At 39.7% G+C, this 22,239-nt stretch overlaps 1 protein-coding gene and 1 long non-coding RNA gene across 3 annotated transcripts in view; one reads left to right on the top strand and one right to left on the bottom strand.

Annotated features, from left to right (window-relative positions):
- LOC131225785 (uncharacterized) overlaps nucleotides 1–669 on the bottom strand; it is a 7,611-nt gene extending 6,942 nt beyond the window's left edge. For both annotated transcript variants that reach the window (XR_009161528.1, XR_009161529.1), the window contains exon 1: nucleotides 558–669. This is a non-coding gene — a long non-coding RNA (uncharacterized LOC131225785). The remainder of the gene's footprint in view (nucleotides 1–557) is intronic.
- A 14,132-nt stretch (nucleotides 670–14,801) lies between these two features.
- On the top strand, nucleotides 14,802–21,634 carry LOC131224896 (vinorine synthase-like). Its single transcript, XM_058220340.1, has 2 exons — nucleotides 14,802–15,926; nucleotides 21,509–21,634. Exons 1-2 carry the CDS (start codon nucleotides 14,802–14,804, stop codon nucleotides 21,632–21,634), a joined length of 1,251 nt encoding a protein of 416 aa, XP_058076323.1.
- Nucleotides 21,635–22,239: the final 605 nt, after the last annotated feature.

Raw genomic sequence — 22,239 nt, 5'->3', positions numbered from 1 at the left:
TTCAGTTCCTTATCATTTAAAACACACGACCATCCTGAGGTGCTCAATAAAATCCTACTCATGCAAGCACCACTCTTGGAACTACCACAGCCTTCCTTGATTGACTCCAAAATTTGTGGCAGAGAGACAGACTAAGAGGGAGCTTTACGATGCACTTCACCGGGAACTCGAGTAAGTTGTGGCAACAGTACTTGTACAATCATGTCCTAATATTCATAGCATCCATTTGGTGAGCCCCATCACAAATAGGCCATGCCCCGAAAATCTCCTCCATTACAATCAGATGGGCGAAAATCTCATCCATTACAACAGGCCATCTGGTGGATTTTTCTTTTACTAGCTGGCCAATTGCAGACCACTAATCAGATGGGGGAGAAGTTTGCCAATCCGAATCCCAAATGAAAAACCCCAATTCCAATCCCAATCCCAAAAGAAATACCCTAATTCCAATCCAAATCCCAATCACAAACAAAAAACCAAATTCCAATCCTAAAAGGAATAACCCTAATTCCAATCCCCACTACAAGCATATAAACAAGATGAAGAAAAAAAATTACCTTCGAGGGTAGAAACCCTATTCGTTAGATGTTGAGGTATGGTCGGATCTCCATCACGATGTAGCTGATGCGCCGCTGGGTTATGGTAGAATGCCGCTGGCCGATGTAAGAGGGAGAGAGATCGATCAGAGAGAGAGAAAGGGAGAGTCGATCAAGAGAGAGAGAGAGAGAGGGTTTGGGGGTTTTCGGATTAGGTGATGACCCAAACACCACCCAGCTAGCTAGTGGAAAAGGGGAGTTCAGACGTGAGAGGGAGAGCGAGCGGATAGGGAGAGGGAGAGCGAGCGGATAGGGAGAGGGAGTGGCAGAGAGAGAGAGAGAGAGAGCTTAGGGGTGTCCAGTGTTTTCAATTTATAGGGCCCCTTTACTGGTGGTCGGTAAAACTGGCCGCTGGCAAAGGATAACCCCAACTGACGGCTAAGCCTATATTTCTTGTAGTAAATTTTGCCATAAAATTCATTTTTTTCCCCTAGTTCTTGAAAAAAAAAACACACTAGACCACACACCCAACGGAAAACATACATACATATATATGTATGTATGTATATATATGCATATATATGAAAGGTTGCTGGCTGGTTGGGCCCCACCTTAGTGTTTATATGAAAGCCACTCAGCAGGTGCGTCATCCTAGGTTATACCTAGGCCCAAAAATAAACCCTACAAAGATTTAGGTGGACCACATGATTAGAAACAATAAATAGGACGAGGGTCGCCCTCCAAAATTATTTTCCTTATGTGGCCCACTTGAATCACAAATGAGCCTAATTTTTATCCCCAGGCCTAAACTTTAGTGTGACATCTAATGATTGGATTGGATTACATACAATCATTATGGTAGGCCCTATAAAAATCAAGAGTGGATATATCTCTCAATTATATTTCCCTTGATGCGGCCCACTTGGATCACTTGTCAACCTATTTTTATTTATTTTTAGCTCCAGAACTAACATAGGATTATACGTTAATGGTTGGAGTGAATCTCATATACACATCCAAAATTTTTCGCAATAGTCACTTATTAAATGAATCATGCTTGTGTTTTGAAAAATTCTGCTATAGTCACTTATTGAGTAGACCATACTCCTGTTTCTCTATTTATTCATGTCTGAAAATTGTTTTATATTGTGCCACACTTGGTGTGTAGGTAGGATTGACGACTACACCCTGATCCATAGCAGCATTCTTTAGATGATGCGGGCGATCCATCTGTGGCTTTCCACGAGTTCCGAGGCATGTGGGCTGTCTATGGGCTGGGCCTGGGGTTGGCTTCCCCAGGATTTTGAACTGTTGGGGTTGGGCCTGATGGCCCATCTTATTAAAAAATTTTGCTAGGCCCGAGCCCAGCTCATTGACAGTCCTAAAGAGCCTTTTCAGAAGCTTTGATATTATGTTATGATAAGGGGTTACTTTGTTTTAATAGTGGAAACAGATTCTAAGTTGGTGGTCTACATGTGGTAGAGCAAATATAGCATTCCTGGGAGAATTTGGTATTGTTGGGTTAGAAAACAAATGCAAACAAGGTTCACATAAATTGATATTTTATTCAAAGAGAGAGTTATCAAGAGGTAGATACCTGGCGAACCTCTACCAATCGAAGTCCAGCAAGCCATTCTTTTCGATTCGGAGCCTTAAGAGTCTACTAAGTTTCATTAGCTTTTGTTTTCTTTGATGCTGTTTGTTCTGGACTCGGATTCGGTAGTCACCCTCAGAACTGGCCGATGCTCTGTGGACCTATCATAATGTATGTATTTCATCCATGTCATCCATCTATTTTTTCAGATTATTTTAAGGCATGAATCCAAAAATGAAGCATATCCAAATGTTAAGTGGACCACACCATAAGAAACGGTGGTTACGTCCACCATTAAAGAAGTGGAGGCCACAAAATTACGTATTAAGCTGACATTTGTGTTTTCCCTTCATAGAGGTCTGTGTGACCCTACCAACAGATTGGATGGAAAATAAACATTACAGTGGCCCTTAGGAATCTTTTTAATGGTGGACGTTAAATCACCACTATTTCCTGTGATGGGGTCCACCTGAAATCTTTATCAGCCTCATTTTTGGGCTCATGCCTTAAAATTAGCGGTAAATGTAGATGAATGGACGGCATGGATTATATATATATATATATATATATATATATATATCAGAGCGGGGCCACAGATCTTTTTCAGCACTAAGCTCCATTCCGGAGGGTCACAAACGAAACCCATGTCGTTTGTTCTTTTATATATTCTTTCGGAAATTTTACAAAGAACTACCTTATGTAATATGGAATTTATATTTCCTAAAATGGTTTTCAAATAGATACCTTATTAATCCATATTAGCCCTACCATGATGTTTATGCAAAATTCATCCGAGATGATTAGGCGCATAGCCGCATGACCCCATCCTGATTCAGGTGGACTACATAGTTAGAAATAATGTATTGGCAACAAATACATTCTAAAATATTTTCCTAGGTTTGACCCACTTGAATCATGAATGAGCCTTAAATTTTATGCGAGTCTAAGCTTAAATTTTTAGCATCTAACAATTGGAATGAATTTTATATTATCTTCATTTTGGCTATGTAAAACTCAAGGGTGGATGTCTTTCTCTAAACCATTTTCTTTGCTACCAGAGAAAGCTTAATTGGAGGCGGAAGTTATCATGACCATCAGAACCTTAAAACAGGCATATCTCGTAAACTGGAATGAGTTATTTGACGTACCATATTTGATTTTCGAGTAGGAGAAGCTACTTTAGCCACCCAACCCTACTACGCCAGGTTGCCCAAGCCAAATTTGCAAGATTCAATCAGATCGATGGTAAAAAAATCCTTTTAAATTTCATTTTTACGATTTATAGTTAGTTTTAGTTCAATCATAACTCTTCATCCTTTAAGCTTTAGGAGTTGTGCCCAACATGAAAGGGTCTTAGAAAATTTAGGAGAATAACATGGTTAGGCCAAATAGGACACTTACTATTGTTGTCCGAAAACCATGAAGTCTAGTAGAAATCATGACCGTTTATAAATAGTAAGTTTACTATTTATAGTAAGTCACGAATTTTAAAGAGTTTGAGTTGGATTTTAATTGTGAAACTTCTTCCTAGGTTTGGTATCACTATTTAAAGGTTGTAAATTTACTTTTTCCATCAATCAAGCTAATTTTGAATTTATTAGAATTATTTTAATTTTTTTTCCCTCGTGGATTCGAGGGATCTCTATGAGGAGTCTAGAGAAATTATGTGGATTCGGAGTAGTTATCATTGAGGAAGATGGTGATTGACTTCATCATGTCTATCCATGTGTCAATTAGTATCAGAGTGAGAACTCTTGGACTGATGACAAATAACGATGGAATGGACCAAAATCTTGTGGACTGTGATTTAGGAATTCGTTATATTTTGGAAAAGATAGAAACTTTCTACTGGGAGAGTCAGTTGATCATGCAGGGGCTGCAGGCAACCCTCGACCGTCTTGTGGATGCGCTAATTCCGCTCTAAGCCCAAGGCAATGCTCAGCCACCCATGGTTGTTGTACGACATAATCCAGATTTTCGTCGGGCATACCGGTGGTAAATTATAGGGCTACCCAGATGAGTCAAGTTCTAGCGACGAGGACATTGATAACAACTTTGCCTGACGACCAGTCCATGGAGGCGATCAACTAGCTAGATTGTTTTGAAAGAGAGACTATCGAGGTAAGGTCGAACTTCTCAGTTTTAATGACTTATTACTTATAAAAGATTTTCTCGACTGACGATCCATAGTTGTATCAGTGATCCTCATTGCTTGGTCTTTAAAAAAAAACCTACTTTCCATATGGGACCACCACACTCTCCACCATTTAGAGATTCCAATAATTCATACAAAAAGAAAAAAGAAAAAAAGAAAAGCAAAACAACTTTAAAAGGAATAGAACTACAACATCACACCATAAGGGAACAGAACCACCACACCACAACCTCCTCCTTTCAACGGAGCTTGGATGGGGTTGCTCGACATTGCTCGGATAGTGTGGAATCTGGTTGTACAACTACCAACTATTGAAGAAGCATTGGCTCTTCGCGTGGTCCCACTTGTAAAGAAATAAAAACAAAAGATAAATGCTGAAGAAGGCTAAGTGGCCTCCTGCGGCAATGGCCCCACCTCTTTTAACAAGTCCCACAGTGAGGCCCATTGAATTGACATGGGTTATTTTGCTCTTCGTGGTCCCCTACTATCACACCTCAAAAATCGGCACCCGAGTACAGAGACCCTGATCCCGAGTTTCCGAGTGTTAACCAAATAAAATGTATGTGTGACTTCGTTCATATTCACACTCATTTTTCATATGAGTAATCAGAATAGAGGAATTCAAATTAGCGTACCCAAAGCGAGGTTGAGATAACAAAGATAAATAAATATAGGGCTAACAGTAACAATACAACTAAAATATGATGTTTGCCCAAATGAGGATTATACAAGACACAACATACACACCTAAAATGATTAAAGTGTAAGTTTTCAGTTTGGTCTAATCCTCTAAAACACAACATCAGTGGTGCAAGCCACTCAAAGCCTATTTGTCTGAAATCTTGATAGTACCTGCATCGATAATATTGCCTGGTTGGTGTTTTAAAACACCATCCCAGAGTGGGAGTGAGTGATCAGCTTAGTGGTTCCATTAACATTAAGTTATACAAGCTATCAAATCCACATGCATAATTAACGAAAAGCAAAGTAAGCATACATTTCTTAGACACTCTTGTTAATACACATGCATGGTATTATGATATGATGCATGCCCTTACCATCCAACACTTTCTCAATTGAGACCATCTATACGTTCGCATATAACCAACACTCCCTCAATGCGACCTCGATTGTCGAGTCGCCAACCTATGTTAATGCAATGTCATGAATATTCATGTTATCCAAATATTTAATTAAGTCCGTTCATCTAGTAAGATTGAGGAAGCTGAAACACCTCCATTAAATCAATGACCTTATCCAGATTACTTGGCCCAAGGTGACCGTAGCGGCTTTGAGCCTGCGATCTATGATCCAAATTTAGGTATCATCCATCTATCTCACAAATCAATAATTTTAAAGGTAAAGCATAATACCTAAAGGTATGAAGATTAACTCGGTATGGGTCGTCACCTAAACACCGAATATGATCACTCAGTTCCGAGGTACGGGCTTGTCGCATAACCTAATTAATCACCACAGGGAATGACTCATCACCTAATTCCATTCATGCCCATATCGTTTAAACGGTACTCTGATACAAAACCATCGGCCAGGTAGTTTGACAAGGGCCGTTCGAACAAGGATCTATCACCTCTTGTGCTCACTGGTCATTACGGGGAGGCTCATCATCCTAGTGTAAGCCGGCAGCCTGGACACAGTGCCCTATTCCATCTTGCCCGGCTCTCGAGACTTGGTTGCTCACTGGTCACTACGGGAAGGCTCGTCACTCCAAATATGCCGACAACTTGGTCATGATGTCTCATACCACCATGCCCGACTCATGAGTCTTAGTGGGATCGTATCAGTAACGGTTATCAGTAGGCTTCTCAAAGGTATGAGGTGCGTCAGATTTAGGCAAGCATGCCCATACATGGTTGGTCAACTAGTGGACTAATTCGATTGACTTAAGCAAACTACGATGCAACCAGCACTGGGTGCAAGCATCCCGTATAGTCCAACTATTTTCGGTTGTCCGTCTTCAGCCTGAATCGGTCGAATTGGCCTAGGGCAGCCGATTTAGTAAGGCCGCCCTTGCGAATCTTTCTGATTTTGCTGGCCAACCCAGTTACCGTTAGACTAAAATTCTATAGCACGCCACAAACAATTCTACTCAAGAATAAGCAACCAAATTCATCAGTACCTTAGGATATTCTAGCTAATATGGGCAAACAAAAGGTATACAAATGCGCTGGTTAGCGAGCATTCATCTACATAGTATCTCAATCATCAATCGACACTGATTTGCACATATACATCCACACGCAGCCAATACTAACTAGTACTGGTTAGCATGTATCTGTCTACGCATACACAATCATAAATCGACACTAATTATCATGCATAGGCCCATACATTACCCAAATCAATAATCAACGCTGGTTAGCATGCATCGTCTACGCATTCACAAATCAACACTAATTATCATACATTCATCTATTCACTATATAAACCATTAATTGTGGCCTGAGTTTGATAATTGACAACCTAAGGGTAATGGTCCACACCTAAAAGTAGTTCGTCGATATTTAGTGTCACCCCCAGAGTTAGGGTCTGTTGATTAGCGTGTTGATGCCATCTCTCTTGTTGCCGGGTTGTTTCCTTTCGAGAGCCCACTTCTGAAGGAGAAAAATATCCATTGATAGTTCTATGTATAGGAATCAAAAACTAAAATTCAGTTCTCATTAATCATGCATGCACAAGTATTTGTGAAGGCCCAAACATGGGTGCTTGGGAGAGATGTACAGAAATGACCCTTGGCCATTTTTGGATTTGTCCCACGATTAGGTGGGGCCACCTTTTGGCATGCCATTAGGTTCCTTTGGTAGCCCTATGTGTGGCCTTCAAAATACAAATATTTCGGTCCACTGGATTTACGCATATGAGTTTCGGCATAAGGTCAAACATTGACATTTCAATTTTTCTGCACAGGATTTTCTGCACAACTACGCCCGGTCCTATTTGAGATCCACTCCCCAATTATATGGGGTCCACTAATTTCTAAGAAAAAAGAGAATTTGGTAGAGTTATATATGTACTTCAAAACTCATAAGGTAAACATACTTAATCATGCATATACAATTTTTGGTGAAGACTCAAACTTGGGTGCTTAGAAGAAATGTATAGGAAACACAGTGCAGAATTAGTTTTAGCCCAATTTTGAGTATGTCCCATGATCACAAGGGACCACCTTTTAGTGTACTGTAAGGTGACCTTGGTAGCAATATATATGTACTTAAAAAAGTATAAGCTGTGAGTAACTGGTTGTGCACACATAATATTTGGTATAGGGCCAAACATACGTATTTTAATTTTTTGCACAGAATTTTCCGCACAACTGTGCCTTGCCCCATTTTGAGATCCACTCCCTGATCATGTGGGGTCTTATTTGGCCCAACTAAAATATAATTTCTCTATTCATTGGTATAGCTTAAAGGTTCAAAGTGGTGACCTACTCATATCTTGTGCGTGGGGTCCACTACAAAGGCCCAAAGTTGGTACAAAACATAAAAGTAATCAGATAGTTTTCAATAATGAGGTCTGTCGCAACTTAGGGCCCAATTTCCAAACACTTAGGGATCATTCCAGGAAAAAAAAGGTGGGACATCCCATCTCACTTATATAAGAATTAAACATCACCCATAGTGGTACCCTTAAATACAAAGCATGGGGCCCACTACAAGGTGTCAAAGGCATACATACAATACAGTGAAGGGTTCGAGTATCCATAGGTGGTGAAATTCCACTAGCATGAGTGTGTGGGGTGTGTGTGCGTGTGTAAAAAAAAGTACTTAGAAAAATTTCAACAAACAGAGTGCAAAGGAAATGAAATAGATCCAATGGCAAGTGGGGTCCACACACTAGCAAACCATAGATAAGAGATACAAAACAATGTACATGGGTGTCCCGATTGGATGAACTAATAAAATGTACAAATCACAAGTGGTCCCATACCCAAGTGGGTTAATAAGAAGATGAATGTTATGTACAACATAGATCCAACATACACATCGAGTAGCACATGAAATGTATTGATTAAATCTCTATGATCAGATCCTCTGTTGGAAAATCTCATCCAATGGATGGTTTGGAAATAAGTCATTTATACTTTATATAGGTTTCCAACCATACAAAGCCTTAGATTTATCTGGACCATACAAAACAATCCAAGGTTTATCCTTACGGAAGTATCTATTGGTCCAGAAATTTTTAAATTTTATTATGAAAGAATTTGACCATAGGAACCATACATATGATTATTAACTATCTCAAGTAAGTTAAAAATAAATATCAAATATATCTGACAATTGGAATCACGGATATAGCCCACACAAGAATGGTCATAACAAGCCCCCAAATACATTTTCGTATAAGGCCAAGATCTCAGTCGTCTGAACTCCAATCGAGGCTTATTATATACCGTTGGAAAGCTGCTTTGATTTTCTACAAATCTAATGAAACACATATTTTTATTGTATTCAATAAAGGAAGTAAAAATGGTTCCGTTTTTGAAAAATCGGAATCCTGCATGTGCTACTGGACAACAACCAAGTAAAGTTGATGCCACGATGATTGGACCGTTGGATGGCTACGAAATTTGGCCCAGAGTTATCTCATATTGTGGTTCAAATCATTCCCAAGTTTTAACTCCGATCGTAGCATGGTTGATTTTACATGATTTTTAGAAGTTGCTTTCCAGATACAAAAACGGGATTACAAGTGAAGGGTGTTGATACAATGTTTATCATGGTAGACCATACTGACGTGGGCTACCATGCTGACTACCATAATTATTAATACATGCACCCATGGGGCTCCACACTAGTTAGCCTCACATGCATCAAGAAAATATAAAAGGTGGAAAGAGGAGGATGAGGAGGATAGAAGGTGGGGTGTAGACTCACCTCAAATGGATGGATGACTTGATGATGATATGTGGTCCACTCCCTCTACGTTGATGATAGGCCACACCTTGGCCCCACCATTTCTCACACTCTTTTAAAATCTCAGAAATTTTCTAAGTATAGCAAAATGATGAGTGTAAGAGAGCTTCTACTCTTATATAGAGAATTGGGGGTTGAGGTGGGAATTAGGGGTTGAGGTGGCTAGATGATGTGACAAGTTTATGGGGTCTTATTGGTGCTAAAAGTGAATTGGAAGGTGGTGTATTGTATGGGTAGTGGATGGATGAGGTAGATGATGCTAATCATGTATTAGCCAAGGTAGAAGAAATCTAAGCATGCATTGGTTAATGGATGCATAAGGGTTGTGAGTTATAGGTGATGCATGGTGGATGATGAAGTAGAGTGTTACAATTGATTGTTTGAAGTGATGTGGCACAAAAAAAGGCATGCATTGGATGTATGTGTAGGATGAGGTGGACATGGGTCATGATTAGTTTCTAAGGCATTAGGGGAGGGCTAATGATGGATTTTGGGGTAGAACCCATTTTTGTCTCATGTGCATTGTCTTATATGTGCTAGCTCTTTTTTTGTCATGTAGTAATTCTCCCATTTTGTGATAATTTTTATGTTCTAGAAATTGGGCTTTAGGCCCACATGGGCCTAAGTCCAATGGGCTTAGCACAATAAATGTTGTAGGATACGTAATTTTGACTGTGGATTCAATGGATCGTATCTTACTAATGGAGCGTCAGATTGACACAAGATTTTCACCATGGCTACTGCAACGACGACATGGTCCACATGACAAAGGTTTCGTAGGCATCTAGAACAAATCACTCGGTTGGACTGTTTTTGTAGATCCAAGGTCACTCCTTTTGGTCCCAAACACATGCGAATACACACGCGAATATGCACTCAAGTCGAAAAATCAAAGGTAACAGTCAAGGACGTCTAATTTTTAGTTGGCAAAAATCTGAGATGTTACACCTACTCTTTATGTGGTTCCCCGCTCTGAAGAGTGAAAAAGAAAGAGAGATAAGGCCGAATGGGCTTACTACGCAAGGGCCCCACCTTTTGAACCCCACATGAGATCCTATGTAGGGCCCACTGGATTGTCTTGAAACAAATCCAAGCCATCCACACTGGTGGAAATAATTCAAAAATAATGAACAACGCTCGTGTAGAAGTAGGCCACAGACAACTCCACGGATAACTTTAAAAAACAAATTTGAAATGATTATATTGTGGGTTCACAATTATCTGATTAAAATGAACGGATTAGATCGACTGAGGGATTAATCTATTCATTGATTTAGTGGCCCTACACTCCCATTCTCAAAAGGTCCTCTCTTCCACGACAAGTTAACGTAGCAAAGGGGTATTTTCATTATTTAAAAGGCCAAAAGGTACCCAATGGGCTAAAAAATATATATAGACTGAAATTCTATATCAATTCCGTTGTCACGTCATAATTGTCTAATCAGGGCTATTTTAATTAATAGCCCTTGGTTTTGTTTAAGGCGCACGACACTCTTTATATATATATATATATATATATATATATATATATATATATATATATATATATATATATAAGGAAAGCCTAACTTAGAGTTGACCGGCCTCTTAGGTGCAATGCAAGTGCATTTCACTAATTAGAAAAAATAATAATAATCAATGGATTGGCAAGATTTATAATCTTATTTAAGAATTATATTGGTTTCGGACGTTGACTTCTTTTCTAACATGCAAGTAAAAGATTATTAATAACTATAGCTTATCTTGCATGACTTCTTTTCTAACATGTGAGTAAAAGATTATTAATAACTATAGCTTATCTTGCATTCACCCATTTATAGATGCAATCAACGAATTCTGCAGTTACCCCTCTCCTCTCATGTAAGAGAGGACTTTAAAACTTGTTTTAAACATTAGAACACTTGGAGACTTGTTTGAGATGGAAGTTATAGTGAAGGCTGTCTTATTTTTTCTAAAAACAAGAACTATACCAATTCCATCGTAAGAAGAATGCAAAATCTAAACGAGTGCTTATGACACGAGAGAAATGAATGCTGGTTGAACTTAGAATCCTTACATCAATAAGTAGCCCAATCCATAAAACTCAATGCATTTACAAATTTTCTCAAAGTGATGAGATGGACCCGACCAATGTCCCATGATGATTGGATATGACCCAAAATTAGGCCTAGCCAATCATTAGGTGGACCACATGAACCATCCCAAAACCTCTAAATTCACATGGTGGCCACATGATGGTTTGATAAGCTTATTTTTTAGGCCTCCAACTTACACCGGAGACTAACCCCATGTGGATGGGTCACTTACAAATTACTTAAAAGGCACTTCTAACTTAAAAATTGGATGCATGACGTATGAATAGTATTACAAATCTCACAGCCAGCTAATCAGAGCTGGCTAATTGATCCTCCAAATCCCAGAGTTTATCTGCAATTATCTCATATGATATATATAAGATTAATATCCCATATAGTATAAGATTTAATATACACGAGAATACAAAGAAATATTCCAAAATTTACTCTTTATCATTATAAATATCAAGTGCTAGCCTAGAGACTTGTAATAATTAGTTCAAATTAATCTGTATAAATTATGTGCAGCAGTTTAGAATGTAAAAATAGCCAATGGTCTTTATTTCAAAGAAGAAAAAAAATAAAATAAAATAAAAAATAAAAAATCCACAAATCAGAGGCTTAGATTGTGAAACGAAACAGATATTTGGACTGTAACTCGGAGACGGAAGTTTTCAGAGTCTAGCTACAGGTACCGTTTTGAAGTGCCTGTGTATCAAGCATCCTATGCAGCCAGAGTTTCAAATAACTTTCCTAATTATATATCGTTATTAAATTTAGGTCAAAAGATAAAGCTTCCAATAAACAATGAGCGTTGAAACTTGAAAGTATCTGAATGAATCAACGCCAAAGTCGCCAGCAATCCGGGAGACAGCCATGTCTCAACGGCATCTGAGGCATAAAAAAGGTGGTCCGAATATCATCGGCCGCGGTAATTGGACTCGGATTGCGTAGTGTAAAGCACATCACGAAGGTCTGTGTTGACGGCAAAGCTTTGTGGGCCCCACTATGATGTAGCTGTTATACCCACACCGTTCATTCATTTTTTCGGATCATTTAGGGCATGATCTCAAAACTGAGGTAGATCCAAAGCTCGAGTGGACAACACCACAGGAAACAGTTGGGAATTGAATGCTTACCATTGAAAACCTTTTGGGGCCACGGAAGTTTTGGATTAAGCTGATACTTGGGTTTTCCTTCATCCATTCAGGTTTGTGTGACCTTACGAACAGGTTGGATGGAAAAGTAAACATCATGGGGTCTGTGTGACCCTATGAACAGGTTGGATGGAAACGTAAACATCATGGTGGGCCCTAGGAAGGTTTCAACGGTGATATTGTCCCCACTACTTTTTGTGGTATGTGATGTGGTCCACTTGAACTTTGGATTGCCTCTTTTTTTGGATGATGTGCTGAAATAATCTGACAATATAAGGATGGTGATGTAGAGCGGGTCGCAAACAGTTTCATGGCCAAGATGGATCAGAAAAGGCCTGGTCAACAACAGAAGTGATCCAGACCGGCAGACCTTAAATCATGCATATCTTGCAATCCGGAATGAATTATCAGATGTAAAATATATGATTTTGGGGTAGGACGGGCTACTTTAGCCACTCAACCCCACTGGTTTCCCTATTTTAATTCCGTTTTTACTATAAATAGTAAGTTTTAGTTTAATTATAACTCTTCGTATCTTGGTAACTAGGAGTTGCATCCAAGCGAAAAGTGCTTAGAATAATTAAGAGAATAATGTGGTGAAGCCAAATAGGACACTTACTATTTTTGGCCAAAAACCTTGCGCACTAGAAGACATCACGAACGTCTCTAAATAGCAAGTTTCCTATTTATAGTAAGTTGCAAGTTCTAAGAGTTTTAGTTGTAGTTTGATTATGAAATTTCTCCCATTCTATAATATCCCTAGGGTTGTGAACTCGTTTATTTTATTCATCAATTAAATTATAAATTTTATAGAATTTATTACTACGTTGTTTTCGTTTTTTTTTTTGGTTGTGGATCCCTGAAGTATTTGTGTGGAGTCCAAAGAAACTCTTTGAATTCGGAGTAGTTATGGTTGATGACGACCTCATCACGTTCGTCCCTGCGTCAGATGTACAGTATTATCTAACACATTCATCGTGGTGAGGTCTACAGATATCTTTACCACATGGTCCACACATCAACGCAGTACGGAACTTGAAGCTCTCTTCTACACTACCTAATCGGAGTAAGCGAAAATTACGGCTATCCATGGGAAGTGGATTACATACTGCCTCCGGGTAGGGGCTCTTTGGGGCCCACCCTGATGTATGAGTTTTATCCAGACCGTCCATCCATTTTCCTAGATCATTCACACCGTCCATCTATTTTCCTAGATCTGGGGCAATGAGCCCAAAAGTGAGGCAGATGTAAAGCTTAAGTGGATAACGTAATGGGGATTGAAAGGCCACCCGAACTTCTTTGGAGCATTAGAAGTTTTGGATCAAGCTGATAATTGTGTTTTGTATTACCTAATCAACAGCTTGGATATCAAATAAACATCACGATGTACACTACGAAGGTTTCAATGGTGGGTTTCATTATCACCACTGCTTCCTGTGGTGTGGTCCACTTGAGCCTTGGATCTGCCTCAATTTTTGGTTTACATTTTAAAATGATCTGAAAAAAATGGAAGGACGGTGTGGATAAAGCACACACATCACCGTGGGCCCCACAGAGCCCCTGCTAGGACAGTGTTTCAAAAGTAGGCCACTCGATCATCGATAACAATCATGTATACGTAGTTCGATGTATATATCATTTTCAAAAGGTATCCACCTGATGAATAGATCGGCCTGCTTTTCACGGCATATGATTCTCATGATGAGGCCCACCTTTTGGACGGGTTGGATGTTGTGATGGATGGTCACTACTGATTAAATTCGAGTAGAAAAAAAGTAGACTTGGGTGTTCGCACAAGAGACGCTGTTCATCCGCAACTATACTAGAATAAGCAATTATTCCACAGCTAGGCGTGTGGGGGCCCATCCACTCCGTACATAACGTGTGCACCGTCAAATTCACTTAACATGCAAAAATCTGATCCATCCAAAATACATGCAGGTCATGCTACAGATAACAATCGGGAACCATTAAAAAGCTGTGGGCCTCATCGTACTTAATATCAGCCATCCAATCCATGCAGAAGTTGCACGCACCAGTATGAATCAACATCCCAAAATCTGGTCATTCTAAAACTCAGGTGGACCACGTCACGTGATTTTATAGGTTTTAAGAAGATGGTTTGGCCTACCTGTGTTTTGAATAAGTTCCACTCCAAGGAGAACTTATAAAATAATGGCCAGGTTGGATGTCATGTACACATAATGGTGGGCGGCACGTACCACATTCTAAAATAAGTTATTCCACGTAGGAACAGGTCTCACAAGATAAATAGCCTAAGAAGGAAACCTGATTTGTAGTAGAATCCCAAAACAAAACATATCGGCATTTCATGAAGGCTGAGATGTGGAAGGTTCATATCATCTCTACAGAAACCATCAAACCATCATCTCCAACTCCTCCTCACCTTTCCAAGATCCTGCTCTCCTTGCTGGACCAGCTCAACCGTCCGCACTACATCCGCTTTGTTCTCTTCTACTCCAACAATGGCGGCAGCCCACTCGATAATTGTCAACAGCTGAAGAAATCTCTATCAGAAACCTTGAGCCGCTTCTACCCACTAGCTGGTCGGATAGAAGGAGACAGCTCGATCGAGTGTAACGACATGGGTGCTGGTTTCATACAAGCCCGAGTCGACGGTCAGCTTACGGAGTATCTCCGAATGCCTGATATCAAGGCAGTCGATGGATTCCTCCCTTGCGAGCTTACTCGCACCAGGTCTGGTAGGGATGTCCTTCTGGCAGTCCAACTCAACTCATTCGACTGTGGGGGACTGGCGATCGGCGTCGGCATATCACACAAGGTCGCCGATGCGGCCTCTTCGTTCATGTTCCTCAATGGGTGGGCCGCGACGGCTCGTGGGGCTGCTGATGAAGTGATGGCCCCCACTTTCGAGTTCGCTAAGCTTATCCCACCGATAGAAATCCCACCGTCTATGCAGAACTCTATGCCCATGGAAGAGAATCTCGTGACCAAGTGTTTTGTGTTCGACGGCTCAAAGATTGCCGCGCTACGTACTAGAGCTACCGGTGCCTCGTACGTGGGCCAGCCCACCCGTGTTGAGACAGTATCGGCGCTCATCTGGAGATGTATCATTAAGCTGAGACCCTCGACGGCATCCGTCGCATTTCATATCGTTAATTTACGTAGACGGATGGTGCCGCCATTGCCAGACCATTTGTTTGGCAATTTTATAAGCATTGGTGCAACTTCACCAGTAATAGATGGAGTGGGAGATGGGGACATGCAACACTACTTAGAAAGCGAACTCAAGGATGCAATAAGGAAAGTGGACGGTAATGATATTATAAAATTGCGAGGACTAGATGGGCCTCAAGAGATCCTTGCGTTCCTTAAAGCTTTGAGTGAGAAGTGTTCTAGTCAATCCGGTATGGATCTTTGTTACTTCAATAGTTGGTGTGGTTTTCCCATCTATGATGTGGATTTCGGTTGGGGACGGCCCATTTGGGTTAGTCAAAAGTGTCCAATATTATTAAGAATACTGTTTTGCTAATGGACACACGATCGGGTGGTGGAATGGAAGCTTGGATTTGCATGGAGGAGGAAAAGATGGACCAGTTTGAACAAGATCAAGAGCTCCTTTCCTTTGCTTCCCTTCTTACTGTTGATGTCATTTCAACCAAATAGTTTTACGTGGCTTTTAAGTTGAACATCACAACCGTTGAATAAAATCAATATGCATGTGCTACTAAATTTTCTTATCTTAAATAAATAAATAAATGTGACAGCCCTTGGAACTGGACTTTCCTAAGTGGCAGCCCTCTCCCAGCTCTTTTTCATTTTCTCCAATTTCTGTAACTTTTTCCTTTTTTTTTTTTTCTTCAGAGTTTTTCGGCAAAAATCCATGCTAATTCGGATTTACCCAAATAATGCCTTCGTCCGAGAAGTGCTTTCCGAAGCACGAAATTGCCTAGATACCTCATTTATTTTTTCTAGAGAAGTGATGAAGTTAAGAATTGTGAGGCCAATTGGCATTGTATGACATTCAACGCATTTGACAGATGCACCCACTATCATAATCAGATGAATGTAAGATACGGTGGATTCACTTGTAGCCCATCTGATGATCTGATATACTCAAGTTTATATTTGGGTGATCACTGTGTTGGATGCATATGCTAGATGTTTTGGACGTCATGCATGGACCACGTGGCCCCGACAACTCTTGATTTTATTAATTTTTGAAGGAAAAAACTAATTGGGAGCATTGTTTGGATAAGATCTAGCAGCTCCAGAATAATGACATCCATATAGCCACATGGCAAGCATGATATCTCCACAATGTATACTAAATATACGAAGGACAGCACATTAATACACAATCCTTGAGGAACTGTGGCGTTTGGGTAATCTCTAAATAAGGATGGATAGCTATTTGGATTATGTCAGCATTAAAGCACGCTCAGGAGATGATTGTCCTGATGAGATTGCATTCAACGAAGGCGATCATGACATTAAAGCACGCTCAAGAGATGATTGTCCTGATGAGATTGCATTCAACGAAGGCAAAGCATGATCAGGAAAGCATAACCCATACTTTACATATGATAGTTGTTGTGGGGAAAATGAAACTAGCCCACTGCATGACCGACAAGAAGAAAGACCTCTAAGTCGTGCCGACCATCGAACCAGGACGACCCCTTTCTATTAAACAGTAGATCAGGCTCGGTGGGATGAAAGTCACCATACCAAGCATACCCACGAACTTGGCTATAGAACCCGCAAGGCAAGGAGCTCGGAACACAAATTTCCCGACCTCCCAAGCTAACTAGATCGACCACACCCGGAATAATGGCCAAAATATTGGAGACTCCCTCCCCAAGCCAAGAGAGAAAATATTCAATATGACCCGACTCTAAGATCACGCCGACCGAGGCGGGTTTAGCCATACTTTCTATTGCATCCCGATTTTTTATAGCCGATTAAACGCATGCCTAAATATATATACCTATCTTACGAAGAATATAGTGAAAACTTAAAACACAATGAGTAGAAGTAATTAAATTTTGGGGGCGAAAATTTTATTTAAGGGGGGTAGATTGTAACACCCCACTTTTGTGTAACTAATCATATACACTTGCATATCTATATATGAGGAATATAGTGAAATAGTAAACATATTGGATCAGTGTAAATGGAACAAATAAATAAATTTTGGGGGCGAAATTTTATTTAAGGGGGTAGAATGTAACATCCCGAACTTTTCAATACCCGAGTATTGAAAGTTTTCAAATGTTACCATTGAATTTAACCTATTATGTACATGTGTATGGTACCAATATAGCTAACCTAACTTTACACCTATTTCCCAACACGAATCTAACCATTGAGAATAGTCTCCATTCATAAATCAGGTCATCCGACCATTGAGTTTAAGACAAGACCACCCATCTTGTGGTTTGATACATGTACATTCCCTTCATTAATTTGGTGAATAGTTCTTTATTTATAATGATTTGGATATAAGTCCTTTTGTAAGGATTATTTAGAAACGTACCTACAACCATATAAATAATAATGTGAAAACTATAGTAGAATATATATATATATATATATATATATATATATATATATATATATATATATATATATATATATATATATATATATATATATATATATATAAAAGGACTTAATCTACTATTAACAAAGACTTAGGATCAAAAAGAACATCTCCTCCTTTATGTAACGGTCTAATCGACCAAAACCAAAGAATACGAACAATCTACCCATTAGATTATAGACACAACCATCAAAACACCCCTAAACTGGATTAGAAACTATTAGATGTGCTAAAAGTTAGCTATGAAAAGAGCCTGATTATGGGACCGTAGGAAAACACCAATTTAATGCAACAAGGGAACATTTTGGCCCACTTGAACTAGGAATTTGTTTCATCCTTAACCAACATCCCTTTAAGGGCCTGTTGGAGTAAATGGACGGTTTAGATCTGCTAGTACAACCCCGTGGACCCCACTTGGTAATCTGGGAGTGCATTAATAGATATGCACTTGCATCACACCGCACCAAGGTTCTGGTGAAAACGGGTTTGACCCGCAATACCCAAAGTAGGAAAAATTCCTTACTCTCTTTCAAACGAACTCCTGCCGAAACAGACGGATGGACATCGTCCGTTTGGGACGTATCATGGCCCACCATGATCATCCCTTGGGATGATTTAAACCGTCCATCGCATTCGGGAGCCACCTCCATCCCAACCCTAGGTGTTCTCATGTGAGACTGTACACGTGTGTGCACACGATTCCCAACAAAGGAGGGTTCTCTGCGCTGCAACATTAACGGACAGAGTCCGTTTGAGAACGGTGGTGGCCCACCATCACGATGATCAGAACCGTTCGTCTCGTCCAGGGGTCAAAATAGACCAAAATCCAACTATTAACTCGTGTTTTCATGCACATGTGAGCACATGATTCTTGGCACAGTGGATGCATGCGTGCGGCATTTTCCAAAAACGAGAGCCGTTTTCTCTCCGCTTAGCTGGCAATCCATGGGAATGTTTTTCCCTATCCTAACCGTTCATCATGAGCGGGACCCACGGAATACAGCAGAGATCACACTCCTTTCGCACTGTTTCTGCAATGACGAAGAAACCGGAAGCAATTCGGTTTCCACACGCCAGGGGATCCATCACCGCATGGACTACGCCACCAATCCCTAATCCAAACTAGATCTGAACCGTCCAGCTTATACCAGGAGGACTTCCGACCATATCCACGTTGAGATTGGAGGAAGGAAAAGAGTCCGGAGAGATTGTGCTCACCAGTTTCCAAGCAAAACCCGATAATTTCGTTCAAATGGACCTCCTTGTAGGGCCACCGTTTGATCACTCTTGCACCTAAGAACGTAGCCACAACCTTCCATTTGTGGGACCCCACCTAAGGGACGAATCAGATCAGTCAGCAAGGAATGGAGGAGACAAGAAGAAGCATCGTAAGATATGCCTCCGCACTTAGCTACGCAGCTCGATTGCCCCAGGCATGTTCTGCATACAATATTACGCAGAAGATTCTGGAAAGCCGACATCTATATAAATGCACACGCTCCCACACTTGGAAGCACGCTAGCAATAAGGGAGAAAGAAAGAGAAGAAACGAGACAAAAAGAAAGAGAAAGAAAGAGAGAGAGAAAGAGAAAGAGAAGAAAAGAAAAGAAAGGAAAAAGAAAAGAAAAGAAAAGAAAGGAAAAAGAAAAGAAAAAGAAAGAGAGAAAGAGAAGAAGAAAACGTGAAGGCCAGAATAGTTGCACGCCAAGTTATCAGTGAGGCCTGGTTCGACTCCTAACCTTCTTTTCTTTCTATCCTCCTTTTACTTTTCCAAATTTAATTTATCCCTTAATAATGGAATTCCGTTTTTGAGTCAATGATAATGTCCTAAACACGATAAGTTGAAAACTTATCAGCTTAGGCAACATGTAAACCTGTCTAAGGAATAGTTTAGGTTGAGTTTTCCTCAACTCTAATTGACATCTAAATCAATTCGAACCAAACGGATTATAGTAAAACTTGATCGTACGCCTCTGATAATTTAACTTAGTAAGAGACTACGCCACCACCCGAGGTGAGGGTTTTTCCTTTAAGCTTACTTTAATTTAAGTTGATATGAATTATCTTGCCTTTTACCTATTCTCATGTTACTATGATTCTCTCTCTGCAATTGTTAATTTACCATTAACAATTATTTACCCTTTAGGACTTGGGGTATGATTTTTTTTTTTGGTTAGCTTCTTAGTACACCCCACTGTCAGTTTATACTTCACTGTTAGCCACCCCCAGTAGGGATCGATACCACTTGGGGTATGATGATTATGAGTGATCTTCATTATTTTTATGTGGGGTGATGGATACAAGCCCTGCCCTTGCCTTTACCAATTTTGTTAAGTTAGCCCTTGCACTCTCCTTTTATTGAGTTCATCATTGCCACTCTCTTCTTTGTTGAGTTAACCATTATTACTCTCCTCTTTGTTGGTTGGTCATTGCCACTTTCCTCTTTGTTGAGTTAACCATTGCTACTCATTTCGTTTATTATGTTAGCTTTGTGCTATTTACCTTTATGGTTTGGGCATGTGTCTTGGATTCCAAAACTTCCATGATTCAATGGAATTTTCTCTTTGGTGCAAGTACTATGTTGGATATCCAACTTCTAGTGATCAAATAAATATCGTGGACATAATGCGGTTTCGGTAGCAGCCCCTGGGGTGACACGTAATTTCATGTATCATGGGTAGTAGTGCACATATTGATGTAAGTAATTCGCAATGCGTGTTACATCACCTCTGGGATTGGATGTCGCAAATAGTCGCTTCATGAACAAATTGTATCACGTAATTCATCTAGTCATGTGTTGCGTCATCTAGGGATAATCGCGTAAATCCATGTTAAAGGTGGGACATGCCGGCGAATCTCCGTAGAATGGGATGCGGGGCAAGCCGGATAACTCTAAATCATTTTTTATATTGTGGCGATCGTTAAGTGTGATATGAAATGCATATACTTTGCTAGGCATGCATCTCATGTAGATTGCTTGTGCATTTTAATACCTCTTGTAGTTGTGGAGTACGGGACGTATCATAATCCTTACATTACTTTTATGAACCTCTTGAATTATTGTGAATCTTAAAGGATAACCATCACTATGAGTAGGGTGTTGACCCTCTCCAACCGTACAGATGATGCAGGTGATGTACAGATTAAAGACCTAAATGACCATATCCATATGTAAGATTATATTGAAAGAATAAGAAAGTTTTATGATTTAGTTTTATACTTACCGCTGCAAACTCGATAAACGTAATAAGCTCCCATTGAGAGGGCATTTAATTATTTACTGAATTCTTTTACTCCGATGAAATAATCAATACAGTCGATTTTATTCTCATGAATGTTATCTTTATGAAAATATCTGAATGTGATTTAAATGAAAAAAATGTGCGATTTTTAAAACATCTAATTTACAGATTATTAACAACCGGTTTTCTTGAACACGAATATAAATTCTGACTGTGAAAATTCAGGATGTTACACTTTCAAAGGTAGCACTAAAAAAGCAGGGCAAAACCATCGGTGTTGACATTCTCCGACTGCTTTTAGCCATCAGTAGGGCCGTTGGGAAAGGAGGTGTCAGTGTTTGTTGCCGATAGTTTAAAGCTATCGGTAGTGGCCTCGGTAATGCCAACGGTGATTTATGTTGGTTTCCTTGCCAATGGTTCTTCTGCCAATGCCGACGGTTAAAAGCCGTCAGCGTTTCTCATTAATTTTTTTTTAAAAAAATTTACAAATTATTGGAGGTATATTGACCTACCCCCACCCGTCTCTACCTAAAAATAGGTGTGATGGTGGCATGGGTCATCCATCAAGTGGGGCCCACAACAGACACACCCTGACCAAAAAAAATTCAAGCTCATTTGACAACCACTTGTATGATGACAATGAATTGTTAATAAGAAAAACAACTGTGTATATTCAAACATATGCAAAGTTAGGCAACATAGAATTTTCATTTTCAACCCATATTTTTCTCTCATTACCTCCAAGTAAGAATACATGATATATGACAAGGTAAACTTACTGATAATAGTAGATTAGCTGTGCAACATAGCAGGCAGGATCTTTCTAAAACGAAATAATATGAAATTTAAAGTGCCACTAGAAAAAAAATGTGGAATTTAGACACATTCTAACATGGAATAGCCCATGTGTCATCAGTCAAAAGAAGGAAAACAAAAGAAACAATAGAATAGAATAT

This window comes from Magnolia sinica, chromosome 14, assembly GCF_029962835.1.
Source record: "Magnolia sinica isolate HGM2019 chromosome 14, MsV1, whole genome shotgun sequence".
NCBI lineage: Eukaryota > Viridiplantae > Streptophyta > Magnoliopsida > Magnoliales > Magnoliaceae > Magnolia > Magnolia sinica.
This window is presented reverse-complemented; position numbering and strand designations above follow the sequence as displayed.

What these genes read in the sequence shown, in the direction of transcription:
- LOC131224896 (XM_058220340.1), top strand. Translation starts at nt 14,802, where the DNA reads ATGTGGAAGGTTCATATCATCTCTACAGAAACCATCAAACCATCATCT. An exon ending in GTTGGGGACGGCCCATTTGG is followed by an intron (nt 15,927 to 21,508) that starts GTTAGTCAAAAG and finishes GTGAAAATTCAG; the next exon opens with GATGTTACACTTTCAAAGGT.